The 18,816-nt window shown below is 36.6% G+C and overlaps 1 protein-coding gene across 1 annotated transcript in view; it reads right to left on the reverse strand.

Annotated features, from left to right (window-relative positions):
- Positions 1 to 18,816, reverse strand: part of ZFAND3 (zinc finger AN1-type containing 3) — a 135,068-nt gene that overhangs the window by 92,285 nt on the left and 23,967 nt on the right. Inside the window, exons 2-3 of the mRNA XM_059841384.1 lie at positions 9,729 to 9,769; positions 7,790 to 7,816 (exon numbers count right to left, since the gene is read on the reverse strand). Coding sequence (XP_059697367.1) covers positions 7,790 to 7,816; positions 9,729 to 9,769 — 68 coding nt within the window. The remainder of the gene's footprint in view (positions 1 to 7,789; positions 7,817 to 9,728; positions 9,770 to 18,816) is intronic.

Here is an 18,816-nt window from a genome sequence, read left to right on the forward strand (position 1 = left end):
TTAAGTGATATTTGATCACTTATTTAGTAAAGGATATTTAATCTAATAACAAGGAAAAGGATTATCTAAAGGGGTATTTTTCCCCCAATTCTTGCAAATTAGTCCAACAGTTCAAATTTTACTTTTTAAAAATTCCATCTCATTCAGTGTAAAATTATAACTTTTTTATCTCTGAAGACAATAGTCATTAAACTTCTCATTTAATTAATACTACATGGAAACTCATTCATAGATTGTTGGGCTTTTTTAAAAAAGGCAGGAAATTATAGTTGTATGGACTAAATCTGCATGAGCAGTTTGCCCTCTGGTGACTAACTTTGTGAGAACGTTTTGCAATACATATAAGAAGACTAGTATGAATAAACAACGACTGGCATGTTTGCAGGCTCCATAAGAAAAATCATTAAGTTTTAAAATAAATGGTACGCATTGATTGTACCAGTGAAGTATGATTTTCTTTAAATTAAGAGAGAAACAAACTGGACTCAAGGTAAAAGTGTCAAGAAGATGAAGAACGGAAATTCAATCGCAGAAAAGACAAATACAGAAAAGAACTGAAATTCCAAAATTTTGCCTAAGACTTCTGAAGGCTAAGACTAAATAAAGGAACAAAAGGTCCCTATCTGCATACATTTCTCAAGGGCATGAAAGGCAAGTCCAAAATCAGGCTGTCCAAAATCAGCAGAAAAATAGTATTATCTCTCAGTAACTGATGAGGAACAGAAATGCAAGACAAAAAAAATCCCAACTTGTCTAGTATCACAAAGAAATCCTCATTGACTGTAAAAAGGAAATCAAGTCAGGATCTTATCTAGATCACATTTCTTTCATATGAAATGGCTAAAAAACTGAAAAGTCATCAGTTACATTTCGTTCTATTATCCAGATCACATTTGTCCCATACACTTGCTTTTCCTAGCAGTTTAAATCACCTTAGCAAACAGCTGTACTTCCCTTACAGCTAGCTGCTCAACAAAAAGGTCTTCACAAGGGAGGCTGTTCTTGATCTTGCCCTGCTTGTATATGCAAGGACTGTTGAAATGTTGTCTGAGTCAGCTGCCACGACTGTTCACCTAAATTCTTTCCCACTGTTTAGCTAAGAGTTGCTGTTGGACAGTAACTAACTACTTCCATTTGGAGATGCTCAAGTGTGTAGATGGACAAGTTAATAGTAATGAAAGAGGAAAGGAAACGCTGGGGATGGAATCCAAGAAAGAATTGCAAAGTTGAGTTAACTTTCTAAATCACTGTTGTGTCTTGCTTGAATTCACCAGGAGGTTTAGTTAGTTTAAGGATCAGTAGAAGCAGGATAATTTTTTCAATGATCACAAGTATTGATCATAAACACACATCTTCCTAGCTACCTCAAAATAGTACACCTAGCGCATAGCCTTTGCACTCTAATAAAATAAATGGTGTGTCCAGACTCCTTTCCTTGTAAAATACCTCCTGAAATCAGCTCTTTCACCATCTGGCACTCCTCCTGCTCTCTCAGGCTCTTGTGTGGCAGTACAAGGGAAAAGAAAAAGGTAGCTGCTAGTCCTGTACAATTTTGATGTGGCATTAACAATCAGAATCCTAGAAAACATGCAGTCAGCTCGACAGATATCCTTATGAATTTCTAAATACTCCTCAGGGAGAAGTGCCTAACATCTCCAATGGCAAACTACATTTTATTTAAAAGACGAACCATGAATCTGTGTAATACTTTTTAAAGGAATGAGTTGAACATTTCTAAAATGCGTACTCTGATATTGCCCTCTCTTCTCAGGCAGAAAGAGTTTAATATCCTCTTTTTATTCCCTGAAGGCTGCTGGTCCCACTCAGAGGTGCCATGTTTTATTTAAAACATGCTCTCTCTCAGTAACCACTTGTTCTAATTGGCAAGGCAAGGCTGGGTCCCCAAAGCACATAGCTCGTTAGATTCAGTTTGGATTACAAAAACACGATGAAACAAACTGCATCGAAATGTACAAATTAACAGCTCAGGAGTGCACGACACGGACATGGAATTAGATTGTAATATGGAGCAAACTCCACAGGGAGGCTAAGGAACAAATCACTAGTGTCTTTATAAACTATAGAAGGGTTCCAAATGAGCAAATACACAAAACAGAGCACAGACTTTTCCATAAATCAAGCAAATTGCTAAATTAGAAAAAAAAGAATAACATTTCTTCTTCTATCTTATGCACACATTTATAAGGGAATGGAGTCATAAAAAAGTTAAATAAATTAAACCCGTGGGTTGCACATCCTCAATAGGTAACTCCACTTTCATGCTGGCAAAGTACAAACATCATGGCAATTAAGTTGTATTTCTAAACATTTTTTTTTACATCAACACAGAACCTATACACAAGGGACTAAATTACAGCTGGTGCTTCAACGAGTCATTTGGAAAGGTTACGAGTTAGAAGAGGAACAAGATATTAAAAAAAGAGAAAGAAACTGGCTTTACCATAAAGAAAAAAAAAACATACCAGAAAACAAAGCTATGAAAAATTAAAAATAATGTAAGTCTGAGGAAAAAAAGGGCTTGAGCACTTTTCTTTGCTTGTAGATCAATCTGTAGAATGGGACTGGAAATCCCCTGAGATGAGAAAAAGAAAACACATGGAAAACATCAGTGATGTTAAGACTCTTTCATAGTCTTTTCAAGTAGCAAGTACTGAGGAAAGGTCATATTTTTGTGTGAGTGTAATTTATATTTTTGCCAAATGAGCCCCAGTCTACTAGACTGAATTTTTCAAGACGCAATCCAACAGCCACTAATGTCCTACAGGGTAGTTTGCCGATAAGATTGATTGACTGTAAAATGATAATAGTTATTAATTAAAAGGCATTCAATTTTACTACACTGTGTTGGTGAAAAGACCCTTATGCCAGAGGATAATGCTCCACTAACTTAAAGAAGCCATAAAGAAGAAAAGAGAAAAAGAACCTGTTCTACCTCAATACACAACATTTGAGTGACAGTTGTGAAAGAAATTCTTTCTTCCACAAACAATTGCACAGAAAATTCATGGGTCTGTCCTCCATCAGTGCTTGCCCCTTCCCACTATTTCATCCAGGGGAACTTAAAGGAGGATGAAAAGGGACAAAATAATTGAGCACACCAAACCAGCAGCTGAGCCACTGGCCCTGTTGACACCCTTCATTGCACTGCTGTGTACACAATGCCTCCACACAGCCAGGTCCCAGGAAGGTGAGGGTTGTGCCTTCTACTCAGCGTCTTCCACATCTTTTTATACAATGCACAGCCAAATCACATCAGTATTGACACAAAGCAACACAGGAGCACTGTAATCTGCAGCTTCCATGTCATGACAATGTAGATATGGATACCTCAATTTTTACTAACCTCACTCAACATGTGATCTCTATTTTAACTCCAGCAAGGCTAGAAAGCTTCAGATATCCCTATATCTCCCAAACTTCCAAGTCTCCTGTATATACTGAGACTTAGGAAGATACTGTATAAATATGCTAGACGATTTGGTTGATGTTTGCTTTTGACATATGTAACATGATTAGTCCTAAGCTTAGATCATACAACTGTATGTAAATAAATTAATTTTCTCCTGATTTGTAACCTTTAAGAAAGGTTAGGGTTTAAAGGAGTCAACTAAAAATCCCTTCCCTTTCCACAAAATATTGCCCTGTTTTAACAATCCAAACAGAGCTACTACTCAGATTTTAAAATTTTTTTAAAGCCAAAGTATAACACGTACTAACAGAGTAAAAGGAACAACTGGGGTCAGCAGTGCGAATCAAGCATATAAATAATTGAAGCAGTTTATCCAATTTTTTTCTTAATTCCATTTCATGGAATTAAGAATTAATTCCATTTCTTTTTCAAGCTTAGCACACATCTCACATTTCAAGCTTACTAATTATGCTAAGACATCTTTTTTCCTACCAAGTTTACCCATTTAGAAATTCTTTGGGTACACAGTAAAAGAAACTGAACGTATGCCAAACAATATCGATGGTTATATCCGAAATGTTACATTCTTTACTAGAAGGTGCTCTAGAAACATGAAACATTTTTGTTGCCACTGTTAACAGCTATACAATTTTCCAAAGAAATATTTAGCTGCAAGCTTGACTGTGTAATAGAAATTAAAGATGAAGCTTGACTACTTTCAAGCTCTAGTCAGTGAGGGCCATTTTTTGTAGCAAGCAGTCCATGTACTTCAAATCACAAAGATGTGAATACAGCAGCAAATGCCAACCTAATGAAGCAACATATTGAGGCACTGGCTTCTATTAGGAGCCAACAAAGGGAATACCATATCGAAAAAAGAAATGTCTTGTGTAGTGGTAAAGAAAACTAGCTCTTAGTGATGTTTTCAAATTTATGGAAATACTTCTTACTGCTTTTTTAACAAAGTACTAAAACTTGTGGATTCACATCAGAACTTAAAAGTGGATGAAAAATACAAACATAATAGATTTGTATCATTCATTTAGGACTGAAAACTATGAACTCAATGCTGAATGAAGCATAATTTAGTAATTACCATACAACAGGGTACAGCACAAAAAGCATAATTTGAACTTGCAACATGCAAGATGCACCTGCTGAAAACATTTCCAGTAAGCAAGCTGAAAGCTTGACTAAGAATCAAACCAGCAGTTAATTAACTGCAAAATCTATTTAGGCAGGAACACTGATTTTTGCCAGCTCATGCCTACAATAGGAGTCATTACAGCCAGACGTGGCAGCAATAACAGACAAGTTCTAAAGAGTTCCCAAGATTTACCAAAAAAGAGAGAAAAGGAAATTGTACTATTCAATAAGTCTGAGACACAAAAACCTGCCAATTTTGTAAGCTCCAAAAACTGCACGTGATTTAAGCATGACAAAATAAAGATCTGCTCAACAAAGGAGGAAGGTTAAGATATGCAAAAATATGAAGTAACTCTATAGTCAGATACCTGAGTTCAGGCAATAGGTGAATAATCTGACACTTCTAGATTCAGATGATACATAGTACATATTAATGCCTATTTTTCTTTTTCACTCCTTATTAGATCTTTTCAATTCAGGAACAAAAACAATACTATCAACGTTTCAAAATTTCATAAAAACCTAGCACAGAGTTAAGCATATGTATTGAAAATACAGATGCGGTTCTAGCAATACTGACTTTCTACTACTATAATAAAGATTAAAAATTTCTAATTTTTTACTCACCAAGAATCCAGTAATTAAGAAAACATGTTTTACTTCAACCTAAAAATAAGACCCAACTATGAGCTGAAGGCCCTAAAACTCAGACAATTCTTGGGTTACATGGCTGAGTTATTTTTTCAATTTCAGAGACGCTGATCTAGTACTTTACACAACATGAATATAAATATTGCACAGCTGGATTAAGGATAGAAACCCACCTCTAGAAGTTTCAATTACAAGTTCAGACAGAATGCCTATGATTTCGATTCACAAATCCATGAATACTCTCACCATATTTTACCTTCTTCCAGTTTTGCAACTGCATCTCTCCACCAAACCATCCAGTGCTGCACTTACCTTTAGCTTTGTACACTACTGAAAAAGCTGAAATCCATTTCCTGTACCTCTCTTTCTGTTGCTGATAGAACATAACACAAATTAAGCCTTCCAGGCTCACAATCAAATGGATTAAAGACAGACTGCATTTCTGGGGGGGTGATGTAAGTAGAAAGTGCAGTCTTATAGTTTTATCTATTTAAATTTTTGTTCTTACTCTGCAATAGTTCATTCTGTGACTGTTCCCAGAGGTTCCAATTAAAATTGAATTCTTGAGGTACCAGGTGCTGTTTCCATGAATGCAGAATTCCTGCCTGAAAGATTCTACTTTATCAAGTGGCATTTCAAAAGGTACTCAAACAATGTCCCTACCTGAAGTTGATACTAGAACATCCATAAACCTAATGGGAGCAAAGACAGGTTAATAAGGAGTACTTTTGAAACTTTTAACTCATCACTGTCCTATAATAATCACTCAGAATTCACATTTTACCGTATTGAAAGAAGAAATGCTGCAGCATTCTTGAAAGATGTGGTGTCATTAAGGGAGATACTCTGGCCATAATTTACATTTTTTACTTACCAGCCTATATTCTGATCAAAAAAATAAACACCAAAAAAACCTCTGAAACCCACACCACTTTACTGCATTTGTATTCTAGGTGCATAGGAAGTCTGAAGCAACTATGTCTTCACCATCTAAAGAGCATATTTATTTGAAGCACTTCAATATGTAGGGTTACACTTGTTCTGTATCTGGAGACTCTGAGGCATTGATAACACACGGTCAGCACTGGAGACAGAATGTTGTGAAGTACTTTGCAGAAGTACAATTAACTTGAAATTATTTCAGAGAAGCTCTTGAACATTTTAGAATCTGTTGCTTCTACAGGGTTTAAGTAAAGCAAGTCAGGTATTCCTTATTGGAACAAGCAGATGGTGTGAAGAGGAGGCAAAGACAGCTGAAGAGGATAGCTAACTTCAAGCTCTTCTGCAGTATTTATCAAGCCTTATCTGCAAGCTAAGAACTAGTCTGTGGCAAATGGACAGCAATTTTGTGGTTGTACAGAAGAGCTCAGTGAACTTTCTGGATCTAGAGGAAAACACTGGGCAGTTACAGGCAAAGGGCTGCATGTATCTGTGCAGTATGTGGCTCATTCTTGCCACACACTTATCATTTCTTGCCAACAACTTATCTCTGTAATAACTACTCTGGTCACTAAAAGTGAGCACTATTTCCACATTTAATGTAAGAAGAAAGTACAAAAGATAGCCAAAACAAGGAATGTCAGTGTCCCTGCCATATTATATGGTTGCTTTTGCAGTTTGTCTCATCTTTGGACAAATGTGGGTGAAAATTCAGTGAATTTATTTTGATAATAAATTTAGAAAGCAGAAGCACTTGGTCAAACAATAAGGCAAACTGACATTACCCATTGCTCCAATTCTGGGCTAATTAATCTGATTTATGTCTAACTTGATCATTTCTTCCCCAAGGGATAGGTGTCATTGTTTAGGAATGGTATTCCCAAATTTAGTGCCCCACTGAAACTCAAATCACAAGCTGCTCCCTCAATTCCCCCTCCCCTAGTGGCAGGCTGGAGAGGAGAATTGAAGGCACCAGGGTAAATCTCGGCACCCAGGCCGAGATAACAATTTACTGGAAGCAGCAATGAGATAAGAAAAGCAACACCAACAGCGACAATATTAGTAACAGAAATGTACCAGAGAGAAGACCGTGGTTCACATGCAAAATGCTCAGAACTGGCATTACCCAACCACTCCCTCTGCCAGACTTTTTTGACTGGGAAGCAAACCCTTCTCCTTGGAGGAGTGTCCCTTTCCCCCACCCCAGGCAATGAGGTGAGATGGTACAGAATAACCTTGTATAACCTGCACAAAAAAACCCTGTCTTGGCAGAACCAGAACTATGGAGAAGCCAGGAAATGCAGAAGCAAAGAAGACTTCATGATCATGTTTCTACAAACTTGTTGATAGTTCAGAAAGTCTGAAAAACCTGCTAAAATAGGGAGGTTCCATGAATAAATCATACTATACTTTCATCCCTTTTCATCCTGGTGGGACACTGTTTCACCCCACGCGGACTTGTTGCCCTTCTCCCCTGATACATGTAAGAAAGGAATGCTTACACAAATCTAAGGGTCTTTCCTGCAGTGTGTGTCTCAAATCAATTTTTTTTTAAAAAAGGAAGACTGGATTCTTCCATCTAGAAAAAAATGAATAAAAAAAGTAATTTAAAGAGTTACTAACCTTTTTCATTGTGTGGATTTCTTTTTTCTGAAATAAAAGAAAAAGGAAATGATGGTCAAGAGAAATAGTCTTTTGAAATTTTCCCTCTGCTTCATCACATTTGAATAAAAAACCTGCCATTTTAAAAGAGAAAAAAGAGGAACTAGTTTTCACATCCCTTCTCCAGAGTGCCTGAAACAGTGAAAAACATCTTTCAACACCTTACTTGGCTAAAATCTTGCTACCTGTGGTGGTTCAATTTAGAGAAACAGGAGTACATATATTTCTATATCTATATCTATATATACGTAGCTAGAAATCCAATATAGAAAATATGCTAAAAATATTTCAGTAACATCAGGGGAAAAAAAGAAAAAATAGAAAACCACTTTTTTGTTGGAATGATGACACTGAGAGGTTTTGAGTTATGACTCCAACAGAGTTGGAGTAATTTTAATACCACTTGTTGAAGGAATCATAGTTAAGATCTAAATAAGATAGACTTGTCTTTTTCCACAGTACCTTCTACACCTTTATTCCAACCACTAGCAGCTCTTTAAGTTACTAAAACTCTTACAAAGACTTGTGTCATTAAAATAAACAGGCTCTAAGGAACATCTTGAAAATTTAAAAACATAAGCTCTCCCAACCCCACCCCACCGATCACACAAGGTCTCATCTTAAAATTTTACAGCAGAGAAAAATTAACTTTATCAGAGGTAATGGCATTTCAGAAAAATTGCAGAATAGAAGCCAAGAACTTAACTTTTCTTTAAAAAGAAACAAAATTACAAACAAACAAAAAAAATTCAAACCAGTAAAAATCAAAAGAAAAGATGCTCTGCCTAATGCCTGGTCCTGCTGGCTGTGAAGTGTTGGGTACTGCTAAACTCAGCAAATGAGGGATGGGCTGCTTTGTCTCACAATCAGAACACCTGCATTGCTGAGTACACAAACACAAGTCACTAACAGTGCTAATATGAACATAACAGTCCTACTGAGTCAAATCAAAGACTTGTCTGTGACTGTGGTCAGTTGGGAAAGAGTACAAGAAATGACTTATACTTTCTTCAATACACCATTTCCAGAGACCCATGCCTTTGGAAAGCAGCCAGAGAAATACATTTTGCTGAACAACATTTTAGCAACCTTTACTTCCCAGGTTGTTTAATGAAGTGATGCTGAACCCAAGATCTGAAATCTAAGTCAAAATTTTTTTCTTTTTTTTTTTTTTTTTTGTTTTAAAAATGCTAAATAAGTTTTAAAGTTAAAAAAAAAAGGCTGGACCTTTTGAAATTTTATCTGTTGCCCCAAGGCAGTTAAAAATCATGAGCTATGACAGGACCTTAATTACAATGAAAAGTAAGCTTACAATACTAAGTAATACAAAAAAATTAATTCAGAAGGGCAAAGCTAGAAGCTGCTAACAGGAAAAGGTCAAAAACAATTCCTAAGATTTTACACAATAGCAATGACCTTACAATAAGAAAATAATATGAAGTAATTAGAACAGCCTACTGATGACTTACTGATGATTTAATATTCAAGGGCTGCAAGTTAGAGGAAATGGAACAAGGTGTTCTATACCAACTTTTCCTTTTAATTTTTTTATCTATTCTATATATCAGAAGCTATTAAAAAATAAATCCTACAAAATTTCAAATTACAATTCAGACTTATGCGTTGTAGAAACCACATCATCCATACAGGAGCTGTGCTGGCAATGGAGCTCTGTAGTACAAGGATGTACCTAAACTCCCTAAACTTCAAGAACTAAGTTTGATAGGTACATTTACACAAGAGGTTCTTGGTTAGCAAATAAAGGAAGCACTTACGTGAGGAAAATCTGATTTTGTGTACACACTGAAGGAAAAGAAACCCATGCACAAATCCTAAGGGAGATGCCAACAATGTGGTTTCAATAATCTAAGGGAAACACAAAACCTTTTACTGCACTTACCAGCAAAGCATTTGGAACAGAGATTCATAGTCTTGCTGGACCTGGGGCAAAAAATAAAAAAAAATAGAGCTAAAAAATTCATTATATTTCTAATCAATACAGGGAAGTTTGGGGGGCAATGTAGCAAGGGTACAGAGAAGGTAAGAACTTAAATGGCTAGGAATCAAAGGTAAGTGGCTAGAAGTGGCTGAACTAGAAACAAGAGTATAGAAAAAGACTTTGTATGGTAATCTCTTTCCAAGAGTTTCCAAATTATGACTTCTACACATTTATCTCATATATGAAAATAAACTTACTTTACCATTCAATGTATAAAAGTTACACATTCATCACTCAAATCTTTGTATTGCAATGTGATAATAATGATTGATAGGAAGCACCAATACATTCCATTTGAATAGTAGACTCCCCTTGGCCACAGCTCTGCAGTCCTGACAAATCCTGAATACAATACAGCAATGGAGAGATTAAAATATTGTACTTATAAGGACACAGACAGATGTGCTCTTGAAGTCTAGATGGAATGGTTTAACTAGTTATTACATCAAGCTGTTCATTACTACCCTCAGCTGCATTCAGCAATAATTTAAAATAACCTGGCTGACTTTGCACTGACATGGACTAGGATAGTTCACATGATCCACAAGGGTGGCTCAGCTTTGAGGGCAGCAACCTTCAGCTGAGAGAAAAACAGCAGGATAACAGCAGCAATATCTTAAGCCTCCCAGATGTCTACAAAGTGCATATGCAATTATGCCACAGGTGTTCAAAGCTCAGAAAGTCAGCAGCGTTACCAAAAAAAAAAAAAACAAAAAATTAAGCTTATAAGACCTCTCTAGGGCTCCCATGAAAATACCCGAAGCAATACAATACGTTTCCTCCAGGTTTACAAAAAGTTCTCTTCTAACATCACATCTCCTTTACAAAGTGACCTGGAGAGTATTCTCAGCAGTTCTCTATGCGTCGGATTATTTTTAGGTAAGAATTAACTGGCTTCTGTGCACACTGCCCAATATTTGATTTGCTCAGCATTCCTGAATCAACTCTGCCATTATTTACAGGCATTAACACCATCCTGGGCAAGTCTGAAAGTACCTATTAACAGGCAAGGTTGCACCAAAACTGTCCAAGCCCATAAGACCTTTTTTTTGCCCTCCCCAGGGCAGCCTCCAGCTGGAACGTACAACTTAGCCAAATTAGTTGCACCTTTCTCTCCAGAAAAATACATACAAAGAAACAACTGAGACTACCAAAACAGTTGTTTTCTACCTCCAACCAAACAGGAAGGGAATTTTGAGAGGAGCTCTGAGTCTAACAACACATAAATATAAAAAACTGCTTGTTACCTTGAGACAAAAAATTTTGATAACTTTTTCAAAGCAATTGTATCACAAATGAACACATATCAGAATTATAGATTCCCCCTGCCTGAATTTGCAGATGGTTATTTTAAATTACTTTCTAGTAATAAAGTAAATCCAGACCTGGCCAATCATATCTTGGTATCAGTCACACCAAAACATTACAGATGCTTTTCAATTCACGCACATCTGAAAGCTGGTTTACATCAGGCTCAAAAATTCTATAAGAACACATATCACTGGAGATTTGAGACATAACCATTTGCCAGCTATAGCAACAGCCACAGACACATGAAAGCTAGTTTTAAACGCAAACAGTATGCGCAAAGAAGAAAAGTTAATTCCCAAGAAAAGCAAAACAGCATTTGTAGCCATATAAATATATCTTCAGATTGGTAGATACCCAAAGATTTGATGTGTTGACAGTCTACACAGATTATCTACCTTCAAGAGAACTACAATTAAAAACAGCATGGTGAGTCAATACCTACAGCATCAGAGTGCTGCAGTTCAGTACCCACTGCTTAAGGGTTAGACCTTTTGGAGCAGCTCAATATGCCAGGCAGAACCTTCTCTGCAAAGCCACTAAACCCCAGGGGCAGCAAAGAAAAAGAAAGGCAAGGTTCAGCTGGTTCATACTGATGACATTGGAACGGGCAATGACAAATGTTTTCAGTGGTATAATCAACCATCTCGGCTGTTAAATATCAATCCAAAGCCTCATATAATATTTACTTATCAGCACAGCAACAAGGGAAAACACAGACACAAACACAACACAGAGCTCTGTGAAAAAGAGAAAAAAGGCTGCCATGTACATCTAACCACAGAAACCTCATGAAATTTTCTGGAAGGACAGCACTATTGGACAAGTGACCTTGTAAGCCAAGTAACACTGTTACAGTTTCAAGGATCACCTTCCCTTCAATCCTTGTATACTCCTTTTCAAGGCATCCAAGTCAGTCTGAAGCTGCTCCTAGGATGAGAACCCAAACCTTGAGTCGTTTTTTTGTTAGTTTCTTTTACATTGCCATTTATGTGAGAGCAGATATACACAGCAACACTACACTAGAACTAAGGAAACAGCAAAGACAGAGTAACAGCACTGATCAACAATCAGCTTCTTTATGAAAATGCAATATTTAATTAGAGCAAAAGTTTTATAATGAAAATGCATTACACAGTTTATGGACATCAAATTTTGTAGGTCAGTGTATGTCAAGTAAAATGTTTGACAGCCTTTTGCTATACTGTAAGTCACTCCTCTCACTGCTAAGATCTCCTCTTTTCAGCAGGCAAGGGTTCACTCACCAGACTTAAAACTGAGCAAACCTGCATGTTGCTGTTCTCTCGCAGAGCACATGTTAACCACATCACTGGTTTAATTATTTCTCAGTAACTCGAGAATTCACCAGAAGCTCATAGTGCCAGGGAGGATTACTAAAATGTAAAATTTCTTTGTTCCCAACAACCTTCTCAAATATATCATACATCTGCAATATCTGTTATTTCTAAGGACAATTTTATTTGAAACACTCAAAGTTCTGAAATATCAAAGTCTTAATCACAACACAGCCTTCTGTTTCCACTTCATAGGAAAAAGAGGGTCATGGATGACTTTTAGTGAAGGCAATACAATTCCTGTTTCTAGGAACACATAACAATGTCATGACCGTAGTGGTGTATAAGGCACAGCAAAGCTAGAATTCTAAGTTAGTCCTGGCAATGAGAATTGCATGTTTTAGACTTCAAGTCTTTAGGCTGCAGCACTTCTACACCCTTCTGACATAGCTGCCTTGGGATATGCTTCTGAATCAGTTATCAAATCACCACAGTTTTCACCTGCCTATATTATAGTAACTCCTAGATTTCCCTAATAAAAAGTCAGCTTCATGCTGAACAGCACCTCATCCAGAATTACTCACAGTATACATTTTATATGTACAATATCCCTAGAAAGTCATTTTTATACAGATAATTTATAATCTCCATTTGTACATAATTTAAGCTGGCATTCAGAAAGACATTCATATTTATAGATAAATCAAGTCAAATAGAATGGCATTATCGCTGAGGCAGAATATATAGTTAAACCCTCTTTGGAGGTACTTCCATCTGTCAAAAAGAAACCATTTAACTCAAGTGTAACACAAAATTATTATGTAGATTGGAAACCACAAGGTGAAGCAAACTCAGAAGGTCAAGTGGCAGACTAAGTTAAATGCAGAGGATACTTCAAGCCCAGAGTCTACAGAATGATTGCATGCAAAAGTTCTGCAGGGCTTGGTCTGAAAACAGTAAGAGTATTAAAACTGCCTCTGCTGCCAAAGGAAAAAACCCACTGCCTCAACAACATAGCCATGAAAGCAACAGCAATGACACAGGGACTTTGAAAGAGAAGAAATTTACAAAAATGGGAAATCCTGGAAGTTCTAACATGTTTATACTTTAAGCAGGAAATAAGTTGCATGTAAGGGTAAGAATAAAATGTACATTTGAGGCTCTCCAAACCATCATCCCTTACTTGCGCTGTTGTGCCTACAACTAGCCACAGCAAAGGGAACTATTTGAGCATTCAGACACCTGCAAACAGACCACTATAAGGTCCCAACCCCAGAGAGATGTATATCTGCATCTCCAGTTAAAGGTGCATAATGCAAACTGAGAGCCAGCAATGGGTATTAAATAGCAAAAATCACAGACTTCAAATCCTATACATGCTCATATTGTGTGCCACAATTGTTATATAACTAATTAAGAAAACTGAAGAGATTCCATTTTCATATGGCACTTCCATTACATTCTTATGAAGGTGTGAAGTGGCTTTATCTGCTCTAAGAAGAGCACTTGATCTTATAAACTCAATTTTATGCTCTATCCTATCAATTACTCCTTTTATTCCCTGCCATTTTACACTATTTCACTGCAAGGTACCATCCAAATCAATACACATTCTGTTCTGTCTTCACTGGAAGTTTGGTTTTCCTTCCCCCTCTTCCTGTAATTGACTACCAACACAAAACCACATACAGAGAATGCAAGTGAATTCTAGCCCTAAGTGACAAAGATACAGCTGTTAGATGCGCAGCAGCTGATCAGAATAAACAGAATCTAAAGACAATCTCACTCTGAAGATTCAAGAAGTCACATGTGGAAATTTTGCGCAGTCAAAGAGTTAAAAAGAAGAATATCAAAACTTGACTGATCTCAAGATACTCAGTCTCCAAAAACAAACTTCTGCCAAGAAACTTAGACAGGCACACATAATAAATAATGAAGGTTTTGGTAAGAGAAGCCTCCATTTTCCAGCAGATGGCCAGGTGCTTCATAACTTCCGCATCCCATCTTTAAGACAAAAAACAAAAGGAGACCAGAAACACTAAATCTAATACTAGCTTTACTCTACACAAGTGCCAAAGGGCAGTACAAAATGCTCAGTTTCACCTGTATTAGAATGCCACCTAGACTTTTTAAGGTAACGGTGAACTACTATTATTAATGCAGATGCTCACCAATGACAAGAATTGTGCAGCTGCCTTAGAGTCAAAATTCTACTACTACATACAGGTATGTATTCTCAATGCTTGAAAAACAACACTAGAATAATCATAATTCTTTAAACTAATTGTTGTTCATATGTCTTTTGATGATGGAAGAATGAGGATTTTGGAGAAAAAATGCTTTCATGCAGCATATGCACATTAGACATTTAGTTTTAAAGACATTAAAAATCACAGATGCTAATTAAGTATAGCTATAAAATCCCAGGTTCTGCATTTTTATTGGAAAAAAGCCTTCCAGCACATCTAGTAATGGTTTGTTACGATTCAGAAGTTGCTATGACTTGGTAGCAGGAAAACGTATCTACTTCAGTGTCCCTGTAATTGCACTGGTGATTAAATGCAGCATGTTAAATGCTTCTTGGTCCCCTTCCAGCACAGCAATTACAGTGGGATCACAGTGCCACTACAGTACAAATCTATCTCAGCCCCTGAATGATACCTGTCCAACACTGTCAGGGGCCCTATGTTTGAGAAAGATTAACATAGCATGAATCATGTCATTAATTAGTTAAAACCACAAAGATACTCCCTATGCTCAGCACATACTGTGTCATGCATTTTGCAACTTAGGACGACTATACTCACGTTAAATCAATGCATTTATACTACTGCAGTTAATGATCTGTCACCATTTCCATTAGAAAGCAATTTTCAAAGCCTTAGACCTCTGCTAAGAATTCACTGTGAGCTGAATCCTGGCACAGGGCAAAAGCAAAACTATAGCAGACACGTTTGCTTTCATCCAAATAAATTAGAATGATTATTTATTATTAAAAGAAAATCGATCCAGTTCTGTATTGCCCTGACACTTTTCATCATTCTTTCAGAGCATCTAATGCTTCACCTTGTACAGGAGGAAGGTTAATTAGGCTGTGTTAGGAGGAACCTCAGTTGTTCTTTGAAAGTTCTATATATCCTGTACACTACCTTCTGAAAAAAGCCATTTTACTTTTCCAAACCAGAAGTCACCTCACTGATTTCATATGTGCTGTATATTTGATATTTATAGGTCCTTTGTAATTTAAAATCCTGTTAAGGGAATATAGGCAAGTTTTTTTGGGGCAGTTTAAACAATTATTAATATTTTTAAACTGAGGTAATTATTCTTCATAAATGATGCATGCCAATTCCAAAAAGAGCAGAAGTGGAGCATGGCAAATGCAGGTGGACCTACAAAAAACTTGGCAATGAGAAAGCCATATGCATTCAGAAACAGATTTTCAACTGAACTAAGATCTGAAATTAAATATCCCATGAATGCACTCAAAATCTACTTCATCATCTGTTCTATGCCTATATGCTCAGGGTTAAGAACTTCAATTAGAAAAGTGTTATCAGTAACATTTTTTACGATTACAGCTACTATAGGGGGTTGTGCTTTAAAAACATCGGTATTCTGGTGCTGGACTTCTCATTTTCACTACAAACAATTTAAATGTTGCTTATCAGCTGAAGATTTTTAGTAAACTGCTGAAAATGATGCTTCAGTCAGTGAGCTACACATTCTTACCCCAATCTGAAATGAAATGGAGGGCAAACTTTATGAACTTTACAGCATACTAGTGGAATGTCCTTCTGGCAGCTTTCCACACTGAAAAGATAGGCTGATGTGCTGATACCCCAATGAAGTAGCTGGATCCTAGTTTATTATTTTTTCCAATGGATACACTAAAGCATCCTTTTTAAACTCTATGACTGAAAGGCTTTTTATGCTTTAAATACATAAAGACACTGAAGTGCTCAGTTGACAATTAGTCCAGAAAAGAGCACAAACACACAAGTGGTAAGATGGGAGAATGTGGAAAATACACAGTGCAGCAGCCGAGTCTTACAAAACACACAAAAACACTGATAGAGTTTCCACTGAAAGCCTTCTCCAACAATTCTTAAAATAAACTGCAAAAGAATCCAGTGCATTTAAATGAGCTAAGACAGGTTGTAAGATCTGATTCATCTGGGTTTCTAGCTGAGCTTACAATGTTGTTGCCCTCCAGTCAAAGCTAAATGGTTCATATTCCCATGAATACACAACTCTATGCTTTAAAAAAAAAACAATCTCAGCAGCAAAATCATATACCAAACATTCCTCTGATAACTCTTCAAAACCTTTTTCAAGAAGATGTGTAGCCTACTATTTAAAGGATAATTAAAAGTTTGGGATTCTAAGAGTTGAAGAAGCCTGTAGTGAAGTAGGAATAAAACTTGAAAGTCGTGATCTACCCACCTTCCACCAATTTCTCAAGGATATTATTTTGCTGTATATTGCAGGTAATAACTAACACTGCCCTATGACAACACAATCATCCTCCTGAAATTTACAATATGAGATATTAACTTTATCTTTTTCTTCAGATCAGACACTCCAATAAATGCTCTGCTGATAAGCACCACTCAAAAATCTATTCTATTTCTGTTATTCCTTTTATTACAGGATCAGTAAATAGATACTAAATAGTAAAACATTCTTAGGAAAAAAAAAAAAAAGCAGCTGGAAGAAACCTCAAGAAAGAAAGCATTTTGTCCCTGGACTTAAAGGTATAGGTAATTGCATATCAAACCTTGCCAGGAAACCCTCCTAAAATACTTCCTGACCTGAACTGCCAGATTTAGCATAGAAAGTAGGAAAATGTTTGATTCTTGCTGATTTTAAGCCCAGTGTGTCTCTTCTGTACACGAATGCATAGCAAAGCATTAAAATTTTTAAATCAAAGTTCTTTTTCTATGGCACAAGTATACTTAAGATTGCCTGCCATTATGATGGCTTAGAATGGTTAAAATATTTGAATTCTTGGTGTGGGGGGAGAGGGGAACAGCTTTGCAAAGTATTTCCAAGACTGCAGGGTTGATGTCAAGCAACATTTAAAAGTACAAGGTATGTGAATAGGTTTTAAAATGCTGTTCTTGCTTTAGTATTAACAAATCACACCAATAAAGTCTGGTATAAATATTGTGCCATGTGTTTTCTCTCAAAAGCTAGCAGAACACCAAAAATTATAAAACAAAGTACTTTGTTGCAGAGCTCTAAATTTTCTGCCTAACAAGCCAAACAGTTATCAAGCAAAAAGGAGTTTCAAATGTTGACCATCCCAAACATGGAGAGAGAAGGCACTTGAAGGTTCACTATATGCAAAAGATCTGACAGAATGAGTTAGAATCCCAACCATTATTTTGACTATTCATTTCTATGATTTAAAAACACAGGAAGCTAGGTTCAGAAATAAAGCAGCCAAAACCAAAAGGAAAGAGTCTCCCTTTGACAAGGCAAGAAAGCATTATTATTCTGAGATGGGTAAGGAGCTATGTGCTATTTAGTATTGACAAGGTTGTCCAGCAGGATCTCTCACCTGCCTAGCAACCCCAAAAAGCAGCAATGAGAGACATTTTGCGAATGAAAGACAACCTCCCTTTTATGGTTCTCTGTACTCCTTGGTTATTGAATCCTTCTGGAACTGCACACCATGATAGAATTGTGGCACTTCTTGAAAAGCAGCTGAAGAATTTTGACAACATGCCTGCAATCCCATCTTACTACATTGTTCATAAACACATCTGAAAGAAGGTACCAGTATGGAAGTTAGCAGGCATTTTTGCATTTTTCCTCCTGCCCATTTAAAACAGGTTTCAGTAGTCCCCAAAAGTTTACCTGGATGTTCACCATGGGAAATTCACTTCCTTTGATCCTAGCCTGCCTTACACCCAATTGTACAGTTAAGAAGCAATGGGAGTCTTACTCTGGTCACTGCTGCCTCTACACCTGACTACACACAGACATTTTCAGTTCTCAGGCGTGAAAATGCAGCTATGTCTCATAATCCTATTTTAGAAAACAAGAGTACTTCAGCTCCTCCTCAAGAATTTGAATTGTATTAAGATTAGGAGCAATCTGCCTACACTACGAGCAATCTGCCAGTTAACTAAACAAAACATTCCTCAAAGCAGATCTACTTACACTGTCAGAAAACAATTCTGCCCTGCTGTTACAAGAGCAGAAAAATAAAACTAAGAAAGTAGGAAAAAAACCCACATAAAAAGTCACTTTTAAAATTGGAATGAACCACCCAAGACTATCTTACTCTTAGCAAAAGCAGGTTTACATGTTCATCTTGGTCATTCCAGAATTTTGTTCAATTTACAAATAGCTCTCAGGTAGATGCCTGTCTCTGA

Source organism: Haemorhous mexicanus, chromosome 3, assembly GCF_027477595.1.
Source record: "Haemorhous mexicanus isolate bHaeMex1 chromosome 3, bHaeMex1.pri, whole genome shotgun sequence".
NCBI lineage: Eukaryota > Metazoa > Chordata > Aves > Passeriformes > Fringillidae > Haemorhous > Haemorhous mexicanus.